The 23,077-nt window shown below is 43.4% G+C and overlaps 2 protein-coding genes across 2 annotated transcripts; one reads left to right on the forward strand and one right to left on the reverse strand.

Annotated features, from left to right (window-relative positions):
• Window positions 1-263: 263 nt before the first annotated feature.
• On the forward strand, window positions 264-7,360 carry mcoln3b (mucolipin TRP cation channel 3b; the record flags this gene model as incomplete). Its single annotated transcript, XM_080528341.1, has 13 exons — window positions 264-476; window positions 1,184-1,351; window positions 1,883-2,036; window positions 2,232-2,322; window positions 2,795-2,891; window positions 3,381-3,480; window positions 4,086-4,198; window positions 4,420-4,569; window positions 4,932-5,033; window positions 5,584-5,706; window positions 6,173-6,379; window positions 6,701-6,828; window positions 7,315-7,360. 13 exons carry the CDS (start codon window positions 264-266, stop codon window positions 7,352-7,354), a joined length of 1,686 nt encoding a protein of 561 aa, XP_080384467.1. The 3' UTR covers window positions 7,355-7,360.
• A 1,173-nt stretch (window positions 7,361-8,533) lies between these two features.
• Window positions 8,534-21,284, reverse strand: LOC308155109 (G-protein-signaling modulator 2-like; the record flags this gene model as incomplete). The annotated part of the gene is made up of 15 exons (XM_080528352.1): window positions 21,253-21,284; window positions 20,774-20,833; window positions 17,197-17,418; window positions 15,966-16,101; window positions 14,807-14,946; window positions 13,915-14,038; window positions 13,467-13,582; window positions 12,885-13,040; window positions 12,516-12,624; window positions 12,072-12,237; window positions 11,658-11,722; window positions 9,971-10,150; window positions 9,556-9,715; window positions 8,857-9,089; window positions 8,534-8,713 (listed from the first exon to the last, which is right to left on the reverse strand). Exons 3-15 carry the CDS (start codon window positions 17,415-17,417, stop codon window positions 8,534-8,536), a joined length of 1,986 nt encoding a protein of 661 aa, XP_080384478.1. The 5' UTR covers window position 17,418; window positions 20,774-20,833; window positions 21,253-21,284.
• Between the last annotated feature and the right edge of the window lie 1,793 nt (window positions 21,285-23,077).

Below are 23,077 nucleotides of genomic sequence, written 5' to 3' on the forward strand. Positions count from 1 at the left end.
CACTTCCTTAAACACTGTTTTGATTTAGGATATTTATAGCATAGCATAGAGTACAGCACAGTGTTTTTATTTGTATAGTATAGTATAGTGGATAGTGTATATAGCCTTTATTTATGTAAACCAGCTCTTTTCCCTTCTTGTTTTTAGTATTTTTTTCCTAGCACCAGGGGAGCCACCCCTCACAAATTTCGTTGTATGGTACCTGTACTATATCAATGACAATAAAGACCATTCATTTATTCATTCATTTGTTTTCCTCAGAGATGGAGGAGTCCAGTGGTGTGTACACTTCTGTGTTTAATGGGCAGACTGTCATGGCAGAACACCAGCACCAACTGCACCTGGAGACAGTGGAGAACCTCAGACGGAAGATCAAGTACTTTTTCATGAACCCCTGTGAGAAATATAAAGCCCGTGGACGAAAACCCTGGAAACTAGTGCTTCAGCTCATCAAAATCGCCATCATAACCGTTCAGGTATGGGTGAGACTAAATGGACCTTCCTGACCATCCCATTGACAGTACAACTAGATCCAACCTTATTTTAACGCTTACTTATGCAAGGGAATGCACCTTGAGAGAACCTGAAATTGACCCTGACATTCACCAAACACTGAACGCTAACCCTAACATTTCACCATTATTTTGGATATTCAACATCGGTTTGCTGGTCGGACGTGGCCCTTTTGTTTTTCCCCTACTGACCATGACATAGCTCAAACCTATTGTACAGTTAGATGAATAACACTTGTTTGTTTGAGTTCTGTAGTTGCTCTCTGAGAGATCAGAGAGCAACTCAGATTCCATATCCTAATTAAGTACTCACTATATGATTTTATTTATTAGGATCCCCATTAGCTTTTTCTTTTAAAGTATTTTTTTCTGAGTGGGGCAGTCCCACTCATATTTTTTATTTTTATTGACAGAAAATCAAATAATATATTATTATAGATTATGACAGGAAGAATGGGTGAGAGAGAGAGGAGGGATGACATGCAGGATATGTCCCCGGCCGGAATCGAACCGGGGACCCCCGCTACGCCACCTAAGCGCCCCAGGATCCCCATTAGCTAATGCAAACTCTTCCTGGGGTCCACACAAAACATATACAAGAAATCATCACAACATTATAACAAAGAAGGAAAATATCTACATACATAAGAATAACAAATATCTCTTCCCAGTTGGTGTCTTTCGGCCTGAGTAACCAGATGGTGGTCACCTTCAAAGAGGAAAATCTGATGACGTTCAAACACCTCTTTCTTAAGGACTACGTAGATGGGAGTGGGGATAACTATGCTGTATACAGACGGAATAAGGTCTATGAACACATAGACTACATTGTTGATCAGGTAAGCATAGACATTGGTTACCATCCCACTTTTGTGGAAGAAAAAATATTATGCAAACATCTTTGTTCAATGACTTCCCACTGTTACGTATTGTTATCTGAAGGAACAGGTAGAACCAGCTGAGGTGGGGTTCTGTTCCATTTCCTGGTCCTCAGTCATCAGACAATAATATGTGGCAACCACTTATGTTATGTGTTGGAACTGCAATACAGTTTCGTTTGTGTAATTACCGTCAATCATTGATATAGCATAGTTCTATCATCAACAGTTTTGTAATGTACATTATGACTGCAAAGAGGAAGATGCTGAATCATCTCCCATAAACACTAGGGTCTGTTTATTGTGTTTGTGTTTTTATGTTTCTTACTGTTGCTCAATCATCACTACTCTCCACTCTGGTTGGTTGCTACTGTATAAGTCAGCTTGATGATCACCACTGTCAAAAACACATAACACAAGTTGAGCATTTGATTGTTGAGATCCTTTTATTAAAATAGTACATTTCTTTACGTTTATGTCCTAACTTTGTAGTACCTACATCTGCGCAACATCACGGTTGGTAACCATGCGTATGAGAAGGACAACGAGGTCTACACTCCTCTGTCTCTGTGTCAGGAGTTCTACAGGAACGGAAGTCTTTCTCCTGCCAGCGGGACCTTTAACATAGACGCTCAGGTGGAGACCGGTAGGTTGCTCATGTCATCAACCGTTTAGATTTCAGTTGAATAGGCTTTTACTTAGGCTGTACTTAAAGGTACAGTATGTAGATTTTTAGCTTTACAATACTGCTAAATGGTCATGATAAATTGGTAACTATCAAAGATAAATATTTTGTATACTCCTTTTAAGATCATGTTTTCTATATTCTTTTCTCCAACAGAATGCCTTGACATTTTACCAATGTACCCAGTGGTAAAAAGCTCAGCAGATCATGGACTAGGCCTACCAAATTTCACCCTTCAGTTCAAAAGGTTTTTGCCCCCCCTGTATAAGCATGCTTAATACACTCTATTGATCTTACAGTTTGCAGCCCAATAGGTTAGACCCAGTATATAGGCCTATTTACTGTAGTATGCAAATCTGTACTTGATTGTGCATAAACATTTGGTGCAAGGCAAGCATTGCTATCAGATCATTTTGTTATTATATTTACTCATTTCAAAACTGATCTACCCCCCCCCCCCCCTCCCAAAAAAAGAAAGAAAAAACATATTTTGTTGGTCTCCAGCCAATGGCATTACAGTTTCAAGCAGTGTGCTACAGTACTGTCATTCACTCTCTGTGGTCGTTTCAAACTGTGTATTACCGTTTCAAGCAGTGACCCTTTTATTGACATTACATGACATTGTGACATATTTACTTTACACCAATATAGTTGGCTCCCCCTGGGTTTCACGACTGGACAGTTTAGTCTTGCGAGTGATTTATTCTCCTGTCTTGCAGGTTGTTGCGTGTGACCGTTAGGTTCACTTTAAAGGCCATTAATCTTCAGATGGTGAGATATCGCGAGCTGCCAAATTGCTATGACTTCGCGGTCACGGTATGTCATTCTTCATCTGACTTCAGCCATTTTGGCTGCTTTGTGTATGGATTATGATGTTGTATGTGTATACATATCTATGTTGACATTACAATGAGCCCTCCGATTTCTATGTTCCATGTTCTCTCTTTTTTTTTTGGGAATCAATTATTTATTGCAAAACAGTACACATGAAAACTCACATTATTACACCAAACAAAATAAGTGTCTGTCCTGATTTATTTATTTTTCCTTATCTTACCCCCCCCCCCCCCACTATAAACACATGAGTAATCCCCCCCCATGGCGATAACACATGTTCTCTCTTGAAAGTTTTTTCAAAATTGTGTGTATCCGCTGAACTGTCCAAGCACTGTGTTTCAAAATTGGCAATCATTGTTTCAAAGTTAAGGTGTGACTGGAAGGCTTGAATTTGGCCAGTTAAATATAAACCTTTTGAAACTCTTTACCTCTTCTCTCCCCTTTTGAAAACCTGTCTCTGGTTAATAGATCACCTTCAACAACCTGGCCCACAGTGGCAGGATTTTGGTGGACCTGGACAATGATGTGGACATAAATGAATGCAGAGACTGGAACGTAACAGGAGTATGTAAGTGTGTACACAGTACACTACAGTCGTGTCATTCACCCTCTCGCATCAAGCCATTTGAAAAGGTGCAAAGTAGATTTGCAGTACCCGTTTTCAACCAGATAGTGACAGTGTTGTTTACATTTCATCCAGGCTTCTTTCTCAACGCATTTCCATGCATTCAAGATCTCACCGTTTTAACAAACAATTACAGCATTCAATAGTAGGCTAACTGTATTTGTTCAACTGTTACATGAACATACACACTCAATAAAGACACACACTCAATAGAAATACATAAAATAACATATATATATATATTAACATTTGGGAAGTTAAATAACAATAAGAGTCACATACGTGCACATAACAAGGTCTATAGTTATTATAAATCTAACATATTTTGACCAATAAATAGCAATTAACAACCAATATAAAAGTGCAAAATATTCCAAATAAATAAAGTGAAGACTACAAAATTGTTAACTATGTGGAATGAGGAATGGTATCAAACAAGCATTCTGTTCCGCGCATTACAATGAGCCTGTCGTCTGATTTCTGCCTCCACTGGTAGGCTATCATCTTGTCATACTATGTTTTGTTGTTCCCTCCATTTCTCCTTTCAGCCTCCAAGAACATCTACTATACCCTGCTGTTTGATTGTCTCATCATCGTAACGTGCATTATCTCCCTCTCCCTCTGCACGCGTTCTGTACTCAAAGGGATACAGCTACAGTATGTAAGTCAATTGACATGATGATGTGCATTATGTCTGTCTGTCTTCAGACCTCCTCTCATCTATGTGGCCATCCTACACTCTGACCATCTGTCCATCCTATCATCTTATTTTCTTTCAACTACCCAGTCGCCATCCGTTCTTCCTATCGTCAGTCATGACTGAGTACTGTGTGTTTTTTGTGTTCTTTCTGTATGTGATGCTCCCTGTGTTTGATTTGCCAGGAGTACACAGACTACTGTAGAGATCGCAACAGTATGGAGGTTCCCTGGTCAGATAGGCTGGAGTTTGTGAACAACTGGTACATTCTGATCATCATCAGTGATACTCTGACCATCATCGGCTCCATTCTCAAAATAGAAATCCAGACAAAGGTGTGTGTGTGTGTGTGAAGACAGTCAGAATCTGGCACACAGTTATTATTATTGTTGTATTACAAGTTGTTGCACATAATTACAAAGGATGAAACCTTTAAAATGTAATGAATATCCTCCAGATCAGTGGTTCTCAACCCTCTCCTCAGGGAACCCCAACCGCTCCACATATTTGATCTGATCCACCACCACCACACCTGATTCAACTAATCACATTACTTGATTAGTTGAATCGGGTGTGCTGGTGGTGGAACAGATCAAATATGTGGAGCGGCTGGGGTTCCCTGAGGAGAGGGTTGAGAACCACTGCTCCAGATGTATATGATTGTTGTGACTGTGTTCCCTTGTCCTTTCCCCTCCAGGTTCTGACCAGCTATGACATCTGCAGCATCTTCCTGGGTATCGGAACCATGCTGGTTTGGATCGGAGTCATCCGCTATATGGGCTACTTCAAGAAGTACAATGTAAGATACTCTACTATGCACTGTGTTACGCCGGGGGTCTTCATTCTAGTGTCACCTGAACCACCATTAAATCATGCTTCCACAATGCTGATTGGAACATGCTGAAAAGCTATCAGGGTATGTTCATACTGCACCGTTAATACCAGCTCTGAAAGGACAAAATCATTTGTATTTATTAATATCAGTCAGACTGCTCATCACTGTCCTATACAAATAGCCCCATATGAATGAGCAGAAATGACAAGGCACAGTTCTCTAAACTAAAAAAATATTAAAGTAGTAGCATGTTGTTCTTTACTAGTTTGCTAAGAATGTGTACACCAGGGGAGGTAGACGTCGGAGGACGGGCTCATTGTAATCCATGGAACGGAATGAGGAATGGTATCAAACATTGATACCATTGCTCATTCTATCCCATGCATTACAATGAGCCTATTCTTCTCACCTGCTTCCTACCTCCCCTGGTGTATGATGGGTGGCAGCTGCACCCAGGTATGCATAATACTGGATTAATTCCATTGATCTGTGGATGTGCTTGGTTATCCCCCAGATTCTGATCCTGACGCTGCGGGCTGCTTTCCCAAACGTAATCCGCTTTATCTGCTGCGCTGGAATTATCTACCTGGGCTACTGCTTCTGTGGATGGATCGTGCTCGGGCCGTACCACGAGAAGGCAGGTTTTATTTGTATATGTTTTTATGAGGTTGAGTTTTATTTGTTATGGGGTTTGTTTTCTCAACATTGTGTTATACCATTTTGGGGATTTACTCCACAGTAAACATTCAGTCACATAAAACCCTCTCCCTCATCTAACCCCTACACACACCCCTAGCTTGGTACCAGTAGTGTGAATAGTAACCTATGTAGATGTACAGTGGGTTCGGAAAGTATTCAGACCCCCTTAAATGTTTCACCCTTTGTCATATTGCAGCCATTTGCTAAAATCAATTAATTTCATTTCTTCCCTCGTTCATGCACACACAAATGGCTGCAATATGACAGAGTGAAAATGTTAAGGGGGTCTGAATACTTTCCGAACCCACTGTATATGTTGTTTTTTTAAACAGAATAATAGCGTCCAGGTTGTGGCTTACTGTTTCTCTGTACCCGTCTTGTTTACTCCCCTGTCTGGTTCTCAGTTCCGGACCCTGAACACGGTGTCGGAGTGCCTGTTCTCCCTGATCAACGGAGACGACATGTACCCGACCTTCAAGGACATGAAGCAGAAGAGCAACCTGATTTGGATCTTCAGCAGAGTCTACCTCTACACCTTTGTCTCCCTCTTCATCTATATGATCCTCAGCCTCTTCATCACCCTCATCACTGACACCTACGACACCATCAAGGTAATGATTTACTACCTCGCGTTTGTGTCTGGGCTTTTTCTGGTCCAATGGACCCCCCACCCAACACACTGTAGCTCTCTAGGACCGGAGTTGGAGAACACTGGTCTATATTCTTCACCTGATACTGTAGTGGAGGCTGGTGGATGAAGAAATGGTAGGATGGACTCAATGTAATGGATTGAAAGGAATGAGAATATGCGTTTGATGCCATTCCTTATTCCGTTCCATCAATTACAATGAGCCTGTCCTCCCAATGTCTTCACCCACCAGCCTCCACTGTAATGTGCTTATAGTGATCCATCCTCATCTTGTGTCTTGTAGCAACAGCAGCAGGATGAGAACCCGGCGTCTGAGCTCCATAGGTTCATGTCAGAGTGTAAAGACCTGCCAACCTCTGGGATGTACCGGATAGAGAACCCAGGCTCCTGCCTCACCTGCTGCTTCCCCGGGTTAGTAACTAACACTAGGGGCTCTACTTTCAGCCGGCTCGGGTCCAAACGCAGACGTATTGGACATTTGTGTCGGTGGTAAGCAGGTGAAATTACCACAGCGCTGAAGCACCGTCTCGCCTGCACTCAGGTGGGTGGAGTAGCGGTAAGAGGAGTGTTCATGACAATATGCAGGTCATGTGCAGTCAGATGTGCTGAAAGATTCTGGCCTTGAAAATAGCAATAACATTTGACACACCAGTTCAAAGACAGGTTCACACACTGTTAAACTATAACCCTAGAGGATTGAGGGCTAGAGGCCCACCAGCGTGGTGGGAGGGGACAGGTCACTCACATGTCACTCACATGTTACATTCTGGTTTTGAGACTTGACTACAAAGGAATTTCAGCATGTCTCCATCAAGGTTTAAAAGAGGGTACAAGTCCTGTCCAAAGATTTGAAAGAAAATAACATCGTTTTCAAAAAAGATTTTGTTTCGTTTTCAGCTGCACTGAATCACGAGAGAGGCTGACGTCTGAAGCATAGCACACCCTATCCCTTCCCTGAGGTTGAAGAGATGACCAAGACCTCAGAACTTGTATTTAACCTCCATCGGCCACCAATATGACAAGCACTTTAATGTACTGTATGGTTAGCTGTGCTAACATTGTCCTGCACTCCCAGACCTGTTAAAAAAGAATCAGTGTTATATATTGTTTAGATTAACTACATGATGATGAGGAATGCATTGATATAGCATCTTAAGAGATTATTACTTGAATCAACGTTTTGTAAATCTTAATTTGAATTGTAAAAAAAAGAAAAGAAAAAGAACATTAGCAACACAAATAAAATGAATGGTGCAAAAAAAGCTGCTTGTTAATTTTTCGTTTGTAATCCCATGATGCAGTTGGTCTGGTCAAAAGCCAGGGTTGGGTCAAGGTGGTCATGGGGAGGCCAAGAGACGCTGGACAACAAAATGCTACTTTTCTTTCTTAAAATGAGGCTTTATTCCCTCAAGGTCAGCAGAAACTGGAAGTATAAAACAAACTTCTGATTTATACAATTACTTTTTTTTCCTTAATGTTAGTTCTGTCCTCTATATTATACAAAATAGAAACGCTATAAAAGGACATTCCTTATAGCTTGCCATATGTGGCAAACCTGTTCATTGGTATTGACTGCTGTGAAGAGCTTACAGCACAATTTTTCTTTTAAAAAGGACAAAGTAAAATCGTCAGGAAAAACACATGTTCCATGACAAAGCGTCAACTTGAACACTGTAGCAAAATAAAAATGTCTCAACAGTGGTCGAGTTCATGATGCTTGAGTTCATGAAGCTTGAGTTCATGAAGCTTGAGTCCATCTACCAACGGTTCATGGTTCCCTTAAAGTTGACATCCGTTCATCCTCTGAGGACTATCTAGTGTTTTCATTTGAGCTGTGTGGAGCTGAGGTCCCAAATGAATTGTCTGTCAGAGTCAGACTGAGTGAATCAGGATACCGTATAAGGGCGAGCTCCCTGGAGTGGGTATGCAGCACAGGACAGACATTTCCAGCTGTGAGTCAGACTGAGTGAATCAGGATACTGTATAAGGGCGAGCTCCCTGGAGAGGGTATGCCGTACAGGACAGACATTTCCAGCTGAGCTGTGAGAGAATCAGTCTTGGCTGGTTATGGTGGATGCTCATGCCTATGGAGGACAATTAGCCCTGGAGGGTAGAGTCAGTCTGGGATGGGCTGAGACTGGGAGCAGTCGGAGACGGAGGGCGGCGGCACCCGCTGCTCGTCCATCCTCTTGGCCTGAGAGCGCAGGATGAGGCTGAAGAAGTCCTCATCTGGGACCGTAGGCCCCCGGGTGGGGGGAGGGGGTGCTGCACACCTCTGTTCATCCAACCTGGAACCCTAAAAACAGATTGGGACAGGACAGGGGTGTGAATTTAAAGTCAGTCAGTTTATACCAATTTATCTGGATTAGTCAATGAGTCATTCTATCAGTGAGCCAACAGAAATATAGTATGTGGCCTATGTATTATCATCATCATCACCTGGCACTTCACGAGCATGTCGAAGAAGTCATCATCGACCTCAGGGCGGTCAGCACTGGTCATGAGGCGGCTGAGCACTGAGGGACTGTTTGGTAGATCGTTGGTGCTTAACCGGAGTCCCGGGAAACTGCTCGTGCTGCTGGCTCTCTGCTCGTCCAGCCGGCGGGACTGGGAGCTGGCCAAAAGGTCCAGGAAGTGACAAGGTTCGGGGGAGTCGTTCCACGCCGAAACGGCTACAAGAGGAGGAAGAGTAAAATAGGGGGTGGAGAGAATACAGGGGTTGGAGCGGCGAGGTGGAGAAGGGGAAAGGTGCATGGGGTCGATGAGCTACAGTATGTTTGAAAGCATTGACAATCTCTGCATAAATCTTCAACATATCAAGACTTGATGATTTGAAAGATACAAACAGAAGGAAATTAAAATGTATGTTTCGATCATTAATTGATACAATTGTTTTTGCACAAAGAAAACAGTCAGTCAGCTCTGATCAGACAAGAACATAGGGGACAGGTGTTGGTGATGAAGCGAACATCTACGGAGGGTGAAATCCTAACTCAAGATCTGCACATGTTACTATGACATGTAAAATCTTTCATTGATGTCAATCTGTGTGCGCACAGATCTCAAGTTAGGATTACACCCCAAGCCTATGTCACTAGGGAGCAAAAAAGCATGGTATGGCAGGGGCTAAAAACTCACACTTCCTCATGGCTACAGGCGGGGTGGTACAGGGAGAGGAAGGGGCAGAGAGACGGCTCTGGCCGTCCAATAGGGTGCACCTTTGATCGTCCATTCTGTTGCCCTGGAAACGACTGAGAAGGTCGAAAAAGCCCTCGTCTCCCAGAGATTCAGGATCACCCTAGCACACCCAAGCACAGAGACACGCGTTAAAGCATGCCCAGAGAGACTGTGGCATACAGCACATGTAAACCAGGGGAGGCTCATGGAGGGAGAAATCAGAGGACAGGCTCAATGTAATGCACGGGATGAAATAAGGAACATGTTTGTTACCATTCCTAATTCCGTTCCAGCCATTACATTGATCCCCATTCTCCAATGTCTCCCTCCACCAGCCTCCACTGGTGGGAACAATCAACCAGTAAGATGTACCAACCGTTGAAACTGTCGTAGCGGCCTTCTGAGTGTCAGGCTTGTTGCTGCTGTCCTGGAGGACGGTGGCGGGGGAGCTGTGGTTCTTATGTTTCTTCCCCCGGAGGCGGTGGATGAAGAAGAGCTTGGAGGACGCCTTCGCCACGTTGGCTTTGGGAGGCTTGAACACCTCATCATCCGAGTCCTGGGTATTTTCAGAGCATGCAAATCACAAAGATAAGAGACTGGTGCCTTGTTCTAGTTGAGACAACAAACTGCACGAGTCTCTGCCCCCCCCTCCCCCTCCCTTTCTCTCAGTGGACTTAATCTATGTCAACAAATACAGTGGTAACATTATGGAAGGAATTATTATTATTATTCCCCAAAAAATTGGAGCCATCAGAAAACACATTTGTCTCTTTACAATAGAGACTAACAAAGAGACTCATACTCTACATTGGCTCTACACTCCAGAAGTAATGGAACAATTGGCTTGACAGGTCTTACTGGTCACATCAGGTGTGCTGGCATAAGAGAGCCTTCAATGTCTAGTATTGATTCTAGGCTGTGTGTTTGCCTGTGGAGTCTGCTGTTGGCATTCTGTCAATATGAGGACCAAATGTGTCAATGAAAGTCAAGGAAGCCTTTATTAGGCAGAAAAAACATCGACAACTTGAAGCTTGCGAAAATCTACCAGTTGGAACATAAAAAAAAGCACTGTTGGCCTCAGGAATCGCAAACTGCTGGTAGACCAATGCAAACTTTTACCGTGGATGATCGAAGAATGCTCAAAACCCCCAAAACAACCGTTCCCACTGATCAGGAATACTCCAGGAGGTGGGCATGAATGTGTCAGAGACTACCATCCACAGAATACGTCACCAGACGAACTATAGAGGCTTCACTGCAAGGTGCAAACAACTAGTTATCCTCAAAAAGGATGGTCACTTCCGTTTGCTAAAAAGTACCTAAAAAGCCTGCAGATGGCTGGAAAATTGTATTGTGGACAGCTAAGATGAATATTATCATGTATCATGATGAGTAATTGCAAGTGGAAAGTTCTGAGAAAAAAGGATCTGCCCAAGACTTGCAGCATACCACCTCACCTGTGAAACATGGCGGAGGCGGTGTTAATGTGAGGTCATGTATAGCTGCCACTAGAACTGGCTAACTCGTCTTAATTGATTATGTCAATCTTGACAGCAGCAGCAGACTGTATTCTGAAGTGTACAGAAATATCTTGTCTGCTCAAGTACAGGCAAATGCCTCCAAATTCATTGGATGGCACTTCATCATACAGACAGACAAGACAATGACTCCAAACATACTGTCATAGCAACTAGGGAGTTTTTCAGGGCGCAAAAAGTGTAAGTTCTTGACAGGCCAAGTCAATCACCCAGCATCTGGTGAGGTAAATGGGTCACCGACTTCCGGCAGTTATTGCATGCAAGGATTGTCAACCAATACTAAACATGAGTGCTTCATTTGGACACAGGGGGGCTATGCATACAAAGTGTTCATTTCGGAATGGTGAAACCTATATGTACACAAATGCCATCAAATAAAAGCTGAGAATCTCTACTTTAACTCTTTAACTCTTATTTGACCTTTAGTGCTTCATAAAAGTACATATAGAGGATGCAAGTGTGTGTGTTAATGTGCTTGTGGGTGTGTATAGAATGCTTCATTGTACACACGGCTGTATTTTTGACTGGCCCTTGTCCCGTCTGCTCCGTGTTCTCCATACTGTGCCTCTCCACTGCCTGGGGCTTGAGGCCTGAAACACAAAACATTATATAACCAAATAATATTATTTCCAATTAAAATAAAAAATAAAAAAATCCAATTTGTCTATATGTTACGGTACATGTGGGAAGACAGTACATGTGGGAAAACTAGGGTTAGGGTTAGGTGCTAGGGTGACTTGGTACATGCTGGCATGTCTAACCCTAACCCTAACCCTAACCCTACCCCTAACCTTAACCCTAACCTTAACCCTAGCACCTAACCCTAACCCTAGTTTTCCCACATGTACCGTAACATATACATGCATGCATACTGTACATCCATACATCAAGTCAGTATGTAGTTTCAGGCTCTTACGTAGGACCCCTGGGGTTATTTACCTGGTAAGTTGTTTTGAGTCTGGTGATCTTCTGCTGGAACAGGGATGTTGGTGCTGAGGCAAGGGGGGGTGTTGGTGCTGTGACAGTTGGAGCTATGGAGACCCAGCACTAACTGCAGGTCTGACACGTTCAATCTGGCTGTTTGCTCTCCGCTTTTGTCTCCTGTCTGGACCAAACACAGGATGAGAGGTGTGTTAGAGAAATAGAGGGTGACTGCATGAGGACGCACAGCTGAAACATACACGTGTGTACACACAGCCTATTTTATATATCGGGTCATAGTACATGTGTCACACATAGATACAGGTCATTTACATTTTTGACATTTAGCAGAGAAAAAACACGTAATTTCCCTGTTGTTCGTAAGGAGTCCAGCAGAAGGCGCTATGAACTGATGGCAGGCCTCATCACGCACACACACACACACACACAGTAAACAAGCACCTCTTTGGAGATTTCCAGATGTTTCTCAGCAAAATGCATGGCTTGGCTGTGATTCCCCAGGGCGGTGTGAGCATTTCCCAGACTCCAGCATGCTCTGCCCTCCCCGATCCTGCACCAAAACATACAGAGGGAAGGAGAGACATCGGGACATGCACCGACGTAGATAGCAGGGGAGGCTGCTAGAGGTAGAAATCGGAGGACAGGTTCATCGTTGTAATGCATGGAACGCGTGTTTGCTACCATTCCTCATTCCTTTCCATGCATTGCAATGAGCCCGTCCTCCGGTTTCTACCTCACGCAGCCTCGCCTAGCAGATCGCTTAGAATCGCTAAACACAGATATTTGTTATGCTGCGTGCGTGTAGCGTACCGGTCCTTGAGGTCCTGGGCGATGATGAGGTGTTTGAGGTGGTAGTCGATGGCTCTCTCGTAGTCCTGGAGGAGAGTGTAAGTGTTCCCCAGGCTGTAGCAGGCCTGAGCCTCCACGGCCTTGTCCTTCATCTGCCTGGCCAGCTGCAGGGTCCTCCTGAGGAGATGGTGGGGGGGTGGAGCAGCAGAAGAGACAGGTCAGAGGTCACAGAACCCATCATATGATCATATCTCTCACGTTCCCTCTCTCACTGCCAAGCCTCACTAAAACCAAACATGAGTGATCCCAGATTAGCTCAGAGGAGGCTGGTGGAGAAAGAAATATGAGGAAGGGTTCGTTTTAATGCATGGAATGTAATGAGGAATGGTACGATTTCTGCCTTTACCAGCCTCCCCTGCTATAGTTATATCTGATACAGCGCATCAAAACTCATGAGATGTATGTTTTTGTTCTATATTGTCCCTGTCATATTAACTCACATTAAGAAATACATTTAAAAACAACAACTGAAAGGTACAGGAGGAGTGCCTGCAAATGCATCGGGCCTATGATGATGATGATCAGTGCGAGTGATCTGCCCACTTGTAATGATGAGCCGCCACGTCAAACTGGCCGAGGAAGATAGACGCGTTGCCAAGGTTACAGTAGGCCCTCCTCTCGGCTGCTCTGTCCCCGAATTCCTTAGCGATTAGGAGACGCTACGGACAAAATCAAAAGAAGCAGGGTCAGGATTGGGCAAAAGGAGAGACCACACACATGTATGATATAGAACTATTACTAAAGGCATCGTGTATGTGTTATGGTAGATGCTAAGTGGGATCCTTGGTAAGACCCTACCCTAAATCCTAACCTTTACCCGTATCCTAACCATTACCATAACCATAGCCCTTTACCTCAACCTACCCCTAACCTTCAAGAGGGGACATCCGAATCGGGAGGTTCCAGTTAGCGTTCACCTCTGCGTTACATAACCTAGAGATGGGATTGTTGGTCCTGACTATTGTGGTCATTAACAGTTGAGGGTATCTACCTGTTCATGGGCTGCCACAGCATGACTGAAGTTTCCCAGCAGATAGTGGGAGTTACCAAGGTTACCATAGGTCCGTCCCTGTGCAGCCCGATCCCCCACATCCTTCACAATGCTCAGGTTTGCTCTGTGAGTGAACAAATCCAAATGAATATGAGTATAGGTTACATTCATTTACTACATTCTACCTTCACTAGAGAAACAACCCGACTTTCCGTCCTCTTCCCTATGCATGTTTCCACCCACCTACACAGATCTAAAAGCATGGGATTAGTGTAAGAAACTTCGATGGCACCGAAGGTTCGGCCATCGAAATGATTCTATAATTTTCTGAATGTATTATTCTTAAGGGGGTAACAAGCAAAATCAATGACACACTCGCTAGTAGTCAACTAACACAGCTTGTTTTGTGAGCCTGCTAACAATGTAAAGTAGTGTTACAGTTAACTAGATAGCAGTGGGGATTACTCACCGAATCCATTGCATTGCAATATTTTGGCTTGACTAGCAAGTGATTTTCAACAACATTGAAATGTATTTCCGTTTTTCAAACTAAAAAACGTTTTGATTGGTGACTTGTTCCCCCTTTCACCAGCCGCTGTCTAATATTACATAACATAAAGTATATACAATTTCAAACATGTTATTTTGATAATTATAATTTTACAGGAATAAGCATACAAGCATGAATAAAAAGCTACATTTATTTAATTTATGCAATGGTACAACAAATGGCAAAATAAATGAAAAACTGCCGGTACGCACTCGGTATTCGGCAAAGTGTTTCCTTCATTTCGGTATCTATCCCTTTAAACCCATGCAGGTTAGTGGACACTTCAGACGGACAGAGAATTGGGATGCAAATGACGATCGTAGAAATACACTACTAACTCACTCATAAAATTGTGTAGCTTTCTTCAGGGCTATCCTGGCTTCCTCAGGGAATTCTCCTGGCTCTGGCCCAGTCCAGCAGATGTTCTTTCCCTTGGCGTGGTAAACGTTCCCGAAATTATACAGCGCTCTAGCCTGCCCAACCTACCCCACACACGCACACCACACACACACACACACACACACACACACACACACACACACACACACGTTATAATTAGACACTTAAAATACACACATACAAAAAAGACGCCCGACCCCTCTGTTTGTGAGCTGGCAAACTATTCAAGATCTCACCACATGCTCCTCAAGTTCCTAAACTATTCTGTGGTGGAGAGAGTATAATATTATGTTTCCTGATATCATCTATGGTGTTGGTCACCAAACCCAGAAGAGATGCAGAATGGTGTATTCTAATACAATAAAATTAACTGTACTGTTTTATTAATAAAGCTTTATTTAGGCAGGGGGTCCACCTGAGACCACGGTCATTTTTGCGGAGGAGCCTTGCTTACAAACATAAAACAATCTTAAAAGTATATTCAGATTATTGATATTAATTATATGAATTACAAAGTCAATGTACACAACATAATCAATTAAAACAGTACATTCCTTGGATGACAGATCCTTTATAAAGGTTTCAAACTGACCGAGTACAGAGGGAAATGTGACTTTGGGCTCCCCAGTCAAACAAATGTGACTGCTCCTGGTGTTTCTGGACACCTCTCGGAAATGAGAAAGACGTCAAATTCTTCTTTAAAGTTTTTTTTTTTTTTTTCAGATTTTCGTTTTTTTAGCTAACATTCAACTCGAAGATGTGAAGTACCCACTCGTTATTTTTCCGAACAGTTTTACGTTCATTAAATAAGTGTAATCTATAACACAATGACTTCGTTTCTTGTTGTTTGATGGGGATTCATTATCTTTGATGGGGATTTTATGTGCTTAGTGATTTCCGGTGTAGTAACTTTCAAATACTCATGTCGTCTTCAATTTGTTTCCGATTTCAATGTATGATGCATCATTTGAAAGCTTACAATCTGTAGTTTAAGCACATGTAAAAAACTGAAAAATGATTTCGCCTACAGGTAGCCCTTTTCATTGGGCTGTGTCACAAATGTTAGTGGATGTAATCTAATGATATTCGAATCATGGCTCACCTTATCGTACATGCCTCTAGTGATGTCCAAGTGACGTTGGCAACAGACTATAGCGTCGTCGAATCGTCCCAAAACTTTCAGAGTGTTCCCAAGATTACCACTGGCTTTCGCTTCTCCGAGTTCGTCCCCAATGGTTCTGGAGACAAAAGCACATTCAAACACAGAACCTGAGAAATGTCACTAGTTCACAGGACTTGCCAGACACCACCATTGACCCAGATAGGAGAACCTAGAATCCGCTCTCACATCTCTATTTGAAATCAGTATTTGTACCCAGACTCTGGTAACATCCCAAATGAAGTGTGGTGGGTGATTTGGAATCACTTTCTCATGGTGAAGTAGACCTGCTTGCGACGTCTAACCCCAGAAATATCTCTGGTATCCATTGCGAGAGGTCCCTGGTTCAAAGCCCTGCTGTTACATAAGTATCCATCCCCATATCCCATGGGACACTAAGGACTGGCTAGGTTGGTTCAGGATCAACCCTCATTTCCCCAGCTGTTATTGACCTTCATGATGAATTTGGGGGGAGGACTGTGGATCAGTTCATATGTCGCACGCGACATGTCGAACACCACTAGGACAACTTTGATGAAACTTGGGTGAATGATGTGTCTTGCCATACGGATCCAACATTTACAAAATGAAAACAATTGAAATTCTGAAATTACACTGATTGGCCACTGAATGGTACATCATTCGTAGAGGACAGCTTGTTTAATGCAGACTTGTTTTTGTTTTTTTAAAGGAGCTTAACACCAGATTTGGCCCTGGACCAGGTAGATGCTCCATCAATCATGGAGAACAACATGTTTACTGAGATCATGGGATCAAGAGACACCTTTGTACCTGGTCATGGTGCTGACTGCGGCGGTGGTGGATGTGTGCTGTGTACCTGGTCAGGGTGAGGTCATGGTGGTGGATGTGTGCTGTGTACCTGGTCAGGGTGAGGTCATGGTGGTGGATGTGTGCTGTGTACCTGGTCAGAGTGAGGTCATGGTGGTGGATGTGTGCTGTGTACCTGGTCAGAGTGAGGTCATGGTGGTGGATGTGTGCTGTGTACCTGGTCAGAGTGAGGTCATGGTGGTGGATATGTGCTGTGTACCTGGTCAGGGTGACGTCATGGTGGTGGATGTGTGCTGTGTACCTGGTCAGACTGAGGTCATGGTGGTGGATGTGTGCTGTGTACCTGGTCAGAGTGAGGTCACGGTGGTGGATGTGTGCTGTGTACCTGGTCAGGGTGAGGTCATGGCGGTGGTACTCCAGCGCCTTGCCATAGTCCTGAAGGTGGAAGTAGGCGTTGCCCATCTGGCTGTAGATAGCACTGAGGATCTGGAGGTCCTCCGTGCCCACCTGGATGGCTGACTCAAAGAAGGAGACGCCAGCGCTGTATTCGGCAGCCTTACACAACCTCTCGCCCTCCAGGGCCAACTCCAGACATGACGTCTCCATCCTGAAAAGGGGAGAGGGGAGAGTAGGGCAGCAGACAGTTAGGCTTTACACATAACGGACCGGCATGAAACATACTGCGTTGGCTGAGATCTTTTCTTGTCACACTATCTTTTCCAGCACTGTGTTAGCAGCTAGGGCGATGGGTGTGTAACCACAGCTCAGCTTATCTCAGGTCAGTTTGGCTCTGTAGTGTGAAGTAACTCAAACCCAGTCTGAGGAAAGCTGGAATATACACCATTCCATCTCAAGAGCTAGGAAAGGGACTCCAAAAATATCATGGAATGAGAATCTGTGCCAAACTTCTCACCGCGAACATGCAGAACACAGTGCGATGTGTCTGTGGTTTGGTAAGGATCTACATCTATAGAAGGCCACACCCTGCCACAGACTTAACAACTGTGATTAAAAACTGTGATTTTTTCCATCTCCAACTGAAAAAGAACCACTTCCTTTCCCGCATTTCAAAGGCAGGCAGCGCAAAACCAACTACTGGCTTTTGTAGCTTAGCTTTACACCACCTTGACAGGATCATTACATCAGCTCATCATTTCATTTACATAGCTTCGTGTCCATGTGAAGGTCCAAGCTCCTTAATGGAGGTCGTAAGTTTGTTGGAAATCTGCCATCACTGGCCAACGCGGCAACATTTTGTTTGAAGTTCCAAACAAATACATCTTCCCTTATAACAATACAAACCTCCAAAATGGACTCGATGGACATTAGCGGTTGTGTTTCTGCATGCACGCACGATTCGAAGGAGGCAACCACCAGAGACAGAAAGGTGAAAATCGGTGAGTCCCCTATAAACAGAGTATCGGCCGGGTAGGGCGCTCCATTTTAGAAAGCACTGTCCCGGAACACAAAAACAGTGTTCGTAAGTGAAATATTCCTTTCCAGGGATAACATTCCCTGATCGCTACTGATTAAACATAGTCATTACAACCATTAGGAAGCTTTTAGAGAGCTTGAATGTTCCATATTGGACCTTTAAAGCTGAAGAATGTTATTATTTTGCATGTTGCTGCTCTCTTTGGCCACATTGACATTTTTTAAAAACTTAAGAAAAAACGCATGCTACGTTTTCTAATAGAAGGAAAGATGTGCATATCCGTTTAAACAAACAAAACGTAAAATAGGTATGCAAAGGCCAGCGCTCATCCTTGACAGACTTTAGACCAGCACTCTTCACTGAACGTTCTTCCTCATGAGATCCCATTCTTTGATGGCTACCAATTTATCATGGCCATTTAGCACCATTTTGAAGCTAAAATCTACATATTGGACCTTTACATGGACCATGTTATTTTATACTAAAAATATGACATTATTTCAACAAGACTACATTCCAACAACTCCATCCAATAGCCCTAGAGAGAAAAAGAGCATCCCGATTAGGGGTGGGCATCGACGATCGATAATTGATCGATAAGGATCTTGGTCGATCACAAAATAAAACATTTGGTCGATCACAAAAAAATTTGATCGACCAAATGTTTTATTTTGTGATCGACCAAGATCCTTATCGATCAATTATCGATCGTCGATGCCCACCCCTAATCCCGATGTTCTAATAGTTTCCAGCAACTCTCTCAAACCTCAATGACAAATAGCCTTTCATGAACAACTCCTAGTACTTAACCTCAAAACAAATCACAAAGATATGCCCTGATATTCTTTTTCATAAGATTACATTTCTACATCCTTCAAAGCACAATTTCTCCTCACCTGACATAACCTAAGTGGCAGTCAAAGAGGCTATATCCTATTTCTCCGCAACAAACATACCGTGTGCATTTCTTTCTCTTGACGCACTGTAGGCATTTTGACAGAACGGGCATCTCAAGCTTCTCCATCACTCTCTGGCTGGAGATGACCATACACTGCTCCTTCAGCTGAACACACCTCAGCTGTACTCCTTGGGCGTACGTACACATAACGCATGGAGGTACGGGCCGGTAACCCTTTTACCCAGACGGAATGGAAATCTTTTGTTTATGCCCTGTGCGGGTGCTGACTTTGGGTTTGCGTACAGCAATGTTCAAGAAGTGGTAAGCTGGGCTTAGCAGACGGCTGTTGTTTCTCAGCTCCCCTACTCCTACTTCACCCTCCCTTTGGGACACCTGATGGTTGTGTGACACTTGTGATTAGAGCGGACACTCAACAGTGATTATGGTCACTCTAAGTGGCTCAGAGCAAATCCTAATGCTCTTACTCACAACTACCCATGAAACTATTATACAAAGTGTTCAGGGGGGGCAAACTCTCTCTACATGTCCTGTTAGAGGTTACGGGGTATTCGTATAAATGAGTTATAATGCCTAATACTGGTCATGTGCAAATACAAACTGTTTGGGCTCCAAGCAACCTAATAAAAGAGTAGAGGTGAAATTCAACTAATCTTAGACACAGATAACTAATGTACAACGTGGAGACTGTAGTCCACATCATCGAAGAACAACAACAGGCTGAGAAATCCATACCCCACAATGCATTGTGCCCCTGTCCTTAGCCTCAGGTATCTGAAGCCAATCTGGAGAAATCCACTTGTCTCAATTAACTCAGAAGTCTGGCCCAAGGTCACGCTTCAGTCAGTTACTAGGCTACTGTCCACCCTATGAGCTTTCAGACAGGCCAGGTGGCATCAAAGCTCTAACCCCAACTGACCAGAGCTCACAGTTCTCACACACACACACACACACACACACACACACACACACACACACACACACACACACACCTGATCAGGCTCAAATGTTGGGGGAGGAATTTGCACTTGTTTCCAACCGTTTCTTGAATTAGCCTAAGGTCAGGGCCGAGCTACTGACAGAGCTTACTTGTCTGGTATCCAGGAGTATCTTACTGTACAGTACATGATTAAACACATGATGTGTTTTTCTGAACACATCTCAACATACCTTTCCAGGGATAACATTCCCTGATCGCTACTGATTAAACATAGTCATTACAACCATTAGGAAGCTTTTTGAGAGCTTGAATGTTACATATTGGACCTTTAAAGCTGAAGAATGTTATTTTGCAACTGTTAAAATACTGAGGTGCATGTTGTTTAGTTCTAGGCTTTTACCAGGCAAACTGGTCTGTGGTTTACCTGGTAAAATGTCAAATGTGGAAACACGTTTTAATTAGCCGCAGCATGCAGACATACTTAACACTATTGTGCCTATTTAACCACTATGTGCCTATTTTACCTACTATAAGAGCCGCCTCGGGGGTCAACCACAGTCTTTAAAATGGAAAGCTGCTATTTACACACAACGGTAGAACGCACATATCAAGGAAAACTCATGAAAGGAGGGTCCTGAAATTTGATTGAGTCCAAAGGTATACTTACTCACTTGGTCAAATGACCCCATCCATGGCTGTTCTGGTGTTAAGCAGAGAGGACAGAGGCCAAACTGTGTGTACAAAGCTTGACAATCACTTGAGGTTTCTCATCATCAATGTTTCAATACTGCCATTAAATATTGACATGGCTGAGACTTGCTTTACAAGCCAGGCCACCTAACTCCACATATCACTGGCCTCCAGCTGGGGTGTAGTTTTACTGAGACTGAACACTGGGGAACACTCGTCACCGCATGACTGAAGTACACAATAAACCACACTTTATATCTGATGTTACTCATTGAAATACACAGGGGGAGATATTGATCAATACCATAAGACAGCTGCATATTGATGACGTTCTTTGGCTATGATGTTTTTAGAGTCCAATTGCATATCAATGAACAAATTGCGTAAATGGTTGGAGAAAGCACAGTTAAACAGAGAGGCAGCACGGTTACACACGCTCAGAGAAAGGGAACAAACGTACCTGCGGCGGACATGGATGGCTTGTTCTCTGTCCTGCACACTATGCAGGGAAACATTGGTATCCATGTGGGTGCATGCTAGTAAGCACAGCGGCCTTACTTATGTGATCCAGATTAAGAACACGCGGGAAAAACAGGAAAGGGGAAGCATGATGAATCCCAACCAGGCCACTGAAATTAAACTAAAACAGATGGAGACTGAGTCCAAAATGAAGCCTTACAACTGATGTGTCTGAGAGGCAGAACAGCAGGAATAGTAGTCCCATAAAACTCCATCACTCATTCAACTCATCTCTCTCTCTCTCTCTCTCTCTCTCTCTCTCTCTCTCTCTCTCTCTCTCTCTCTCTCTCTCTCTCTCTCTCTCTCTCTCTCTCTCTCTCTCTCTCTCTCTCTCTCTCTCTCTCTCTCTCTCTCTCTCTCTCTCTCTCTCTCTCTCTCTCTCTCTCTCTCTCTCTCTCTCTCTCTCGAAACTGGAGATCCTGGGAGAGAGAGCAGGGACTCATTCTCAGTGTGTAGCTCCATAGCAACACCCACCCACTCAGTCAGTCACTCACTGACACAGGCGGGCAGCACCCAGCAGTAGTAGCACTAACTAATTGAACAGGCTAATGGTGACTGGTGAGGCACCTGAGCTGTCAGTCGAGAACGTGGGCCTAAGAGGTCCAAGTTCTGACCTAAAAGTGGAGAGTTCTATGTAATGAATGTAAGTTATGAATGAATGACAGGACATACTCTGCAAAGTTTCAAACTGTAGGGGGGGGGCGATGATGATGAAGATGATGGCCCAAACTATTTCGAAATAGAATGCATGAAAGCCAAGTGCTACACTGAAAGTATTTGAGGGGCGGTGGTGGAGAGGGAGGCTAGAGGAATGTCTCTTTGAATGTCTCCAAAATTCCTTTCACAATAATGCTCTTTTGGTCCATTATAAGCTGTAATAACACAAGCAGGCCCGGCAGGGGCAGCAGGATTACTGGCTAATATCCTGTAGAGAGGTCAAAAAGAATCAGAGCTCAGTCAGGAAGGCTGGTGCTACAGCAGTGTAAACAGCAGCCCATTCACTAACGATCAGCAGAGTGGCTGCTGCAATTCAGCCTAGACGTTTGAGCTTCCTCCCCCTAGTCTTGATTATACAAACATTATTGAAATCGTGACGTTAGAATTATAAGGTTCTATCTCCATTTTTGTCAAAATTGAGTTTTTTTACATAATCTGATCCATTAGGTGTTTATTAATGCCTGTGTGGTGTTATTTTTTTAAAATGTTGACATTTTTAAGTTAGTAATTAATAAAATACAAAGGTTCCATCTCACAAAACATAATGGAATGTAAAAACGTTGACGCTCAATATCTCTAAACTGCCCTAAAAGGAGATAGAACCTTATAATTCTAAGCTCACGAAATGTGAGTCTTGTTGTGATGACATCATCAGATTCATTGTTCAAGAAAGTCTTGTGTATTTCTCAAGTTTCTGTGTTTCTGTGTTGTAACCCCCCTAACAAGAGCTTCTCGAGGAGAATGGATGGAGAAACAAATAAGAAGTAATCCATGAGTCAAGTTAGTACCTGATGAGATAAACACGGTTGTAAATTACATCATCATATTATTGGGTTTGGCTGTGTGAAATTCGAGAGAACATCATGAACATGTCACTACACGCAGTCCCGTCAAGGGCTGACACACTTTAAACACTTTAAATAAATCAGGCTAGACTAGACTAGGCAGGGACCAAATGACTGAATATAGAAGGGACAGACAGACATGTTTCAATTTCAACCACATTTGTAAATAATGGCCACAAAAGACACTTTGGGATATCACTCGCG

This window comes from Nansenia antarctica (genome assembly GCF_963989245.1).
Source record: "Nansenia antarctica genome assembly, chromosome: 1".
NCBI classification, from domain to species: domain Eukaryota; kingdom Metazoa; phylum Chordata; class Actinopteri; order Argentiniformes; family Microstomatidae; genus Nansenia; species Nansenia antarctica.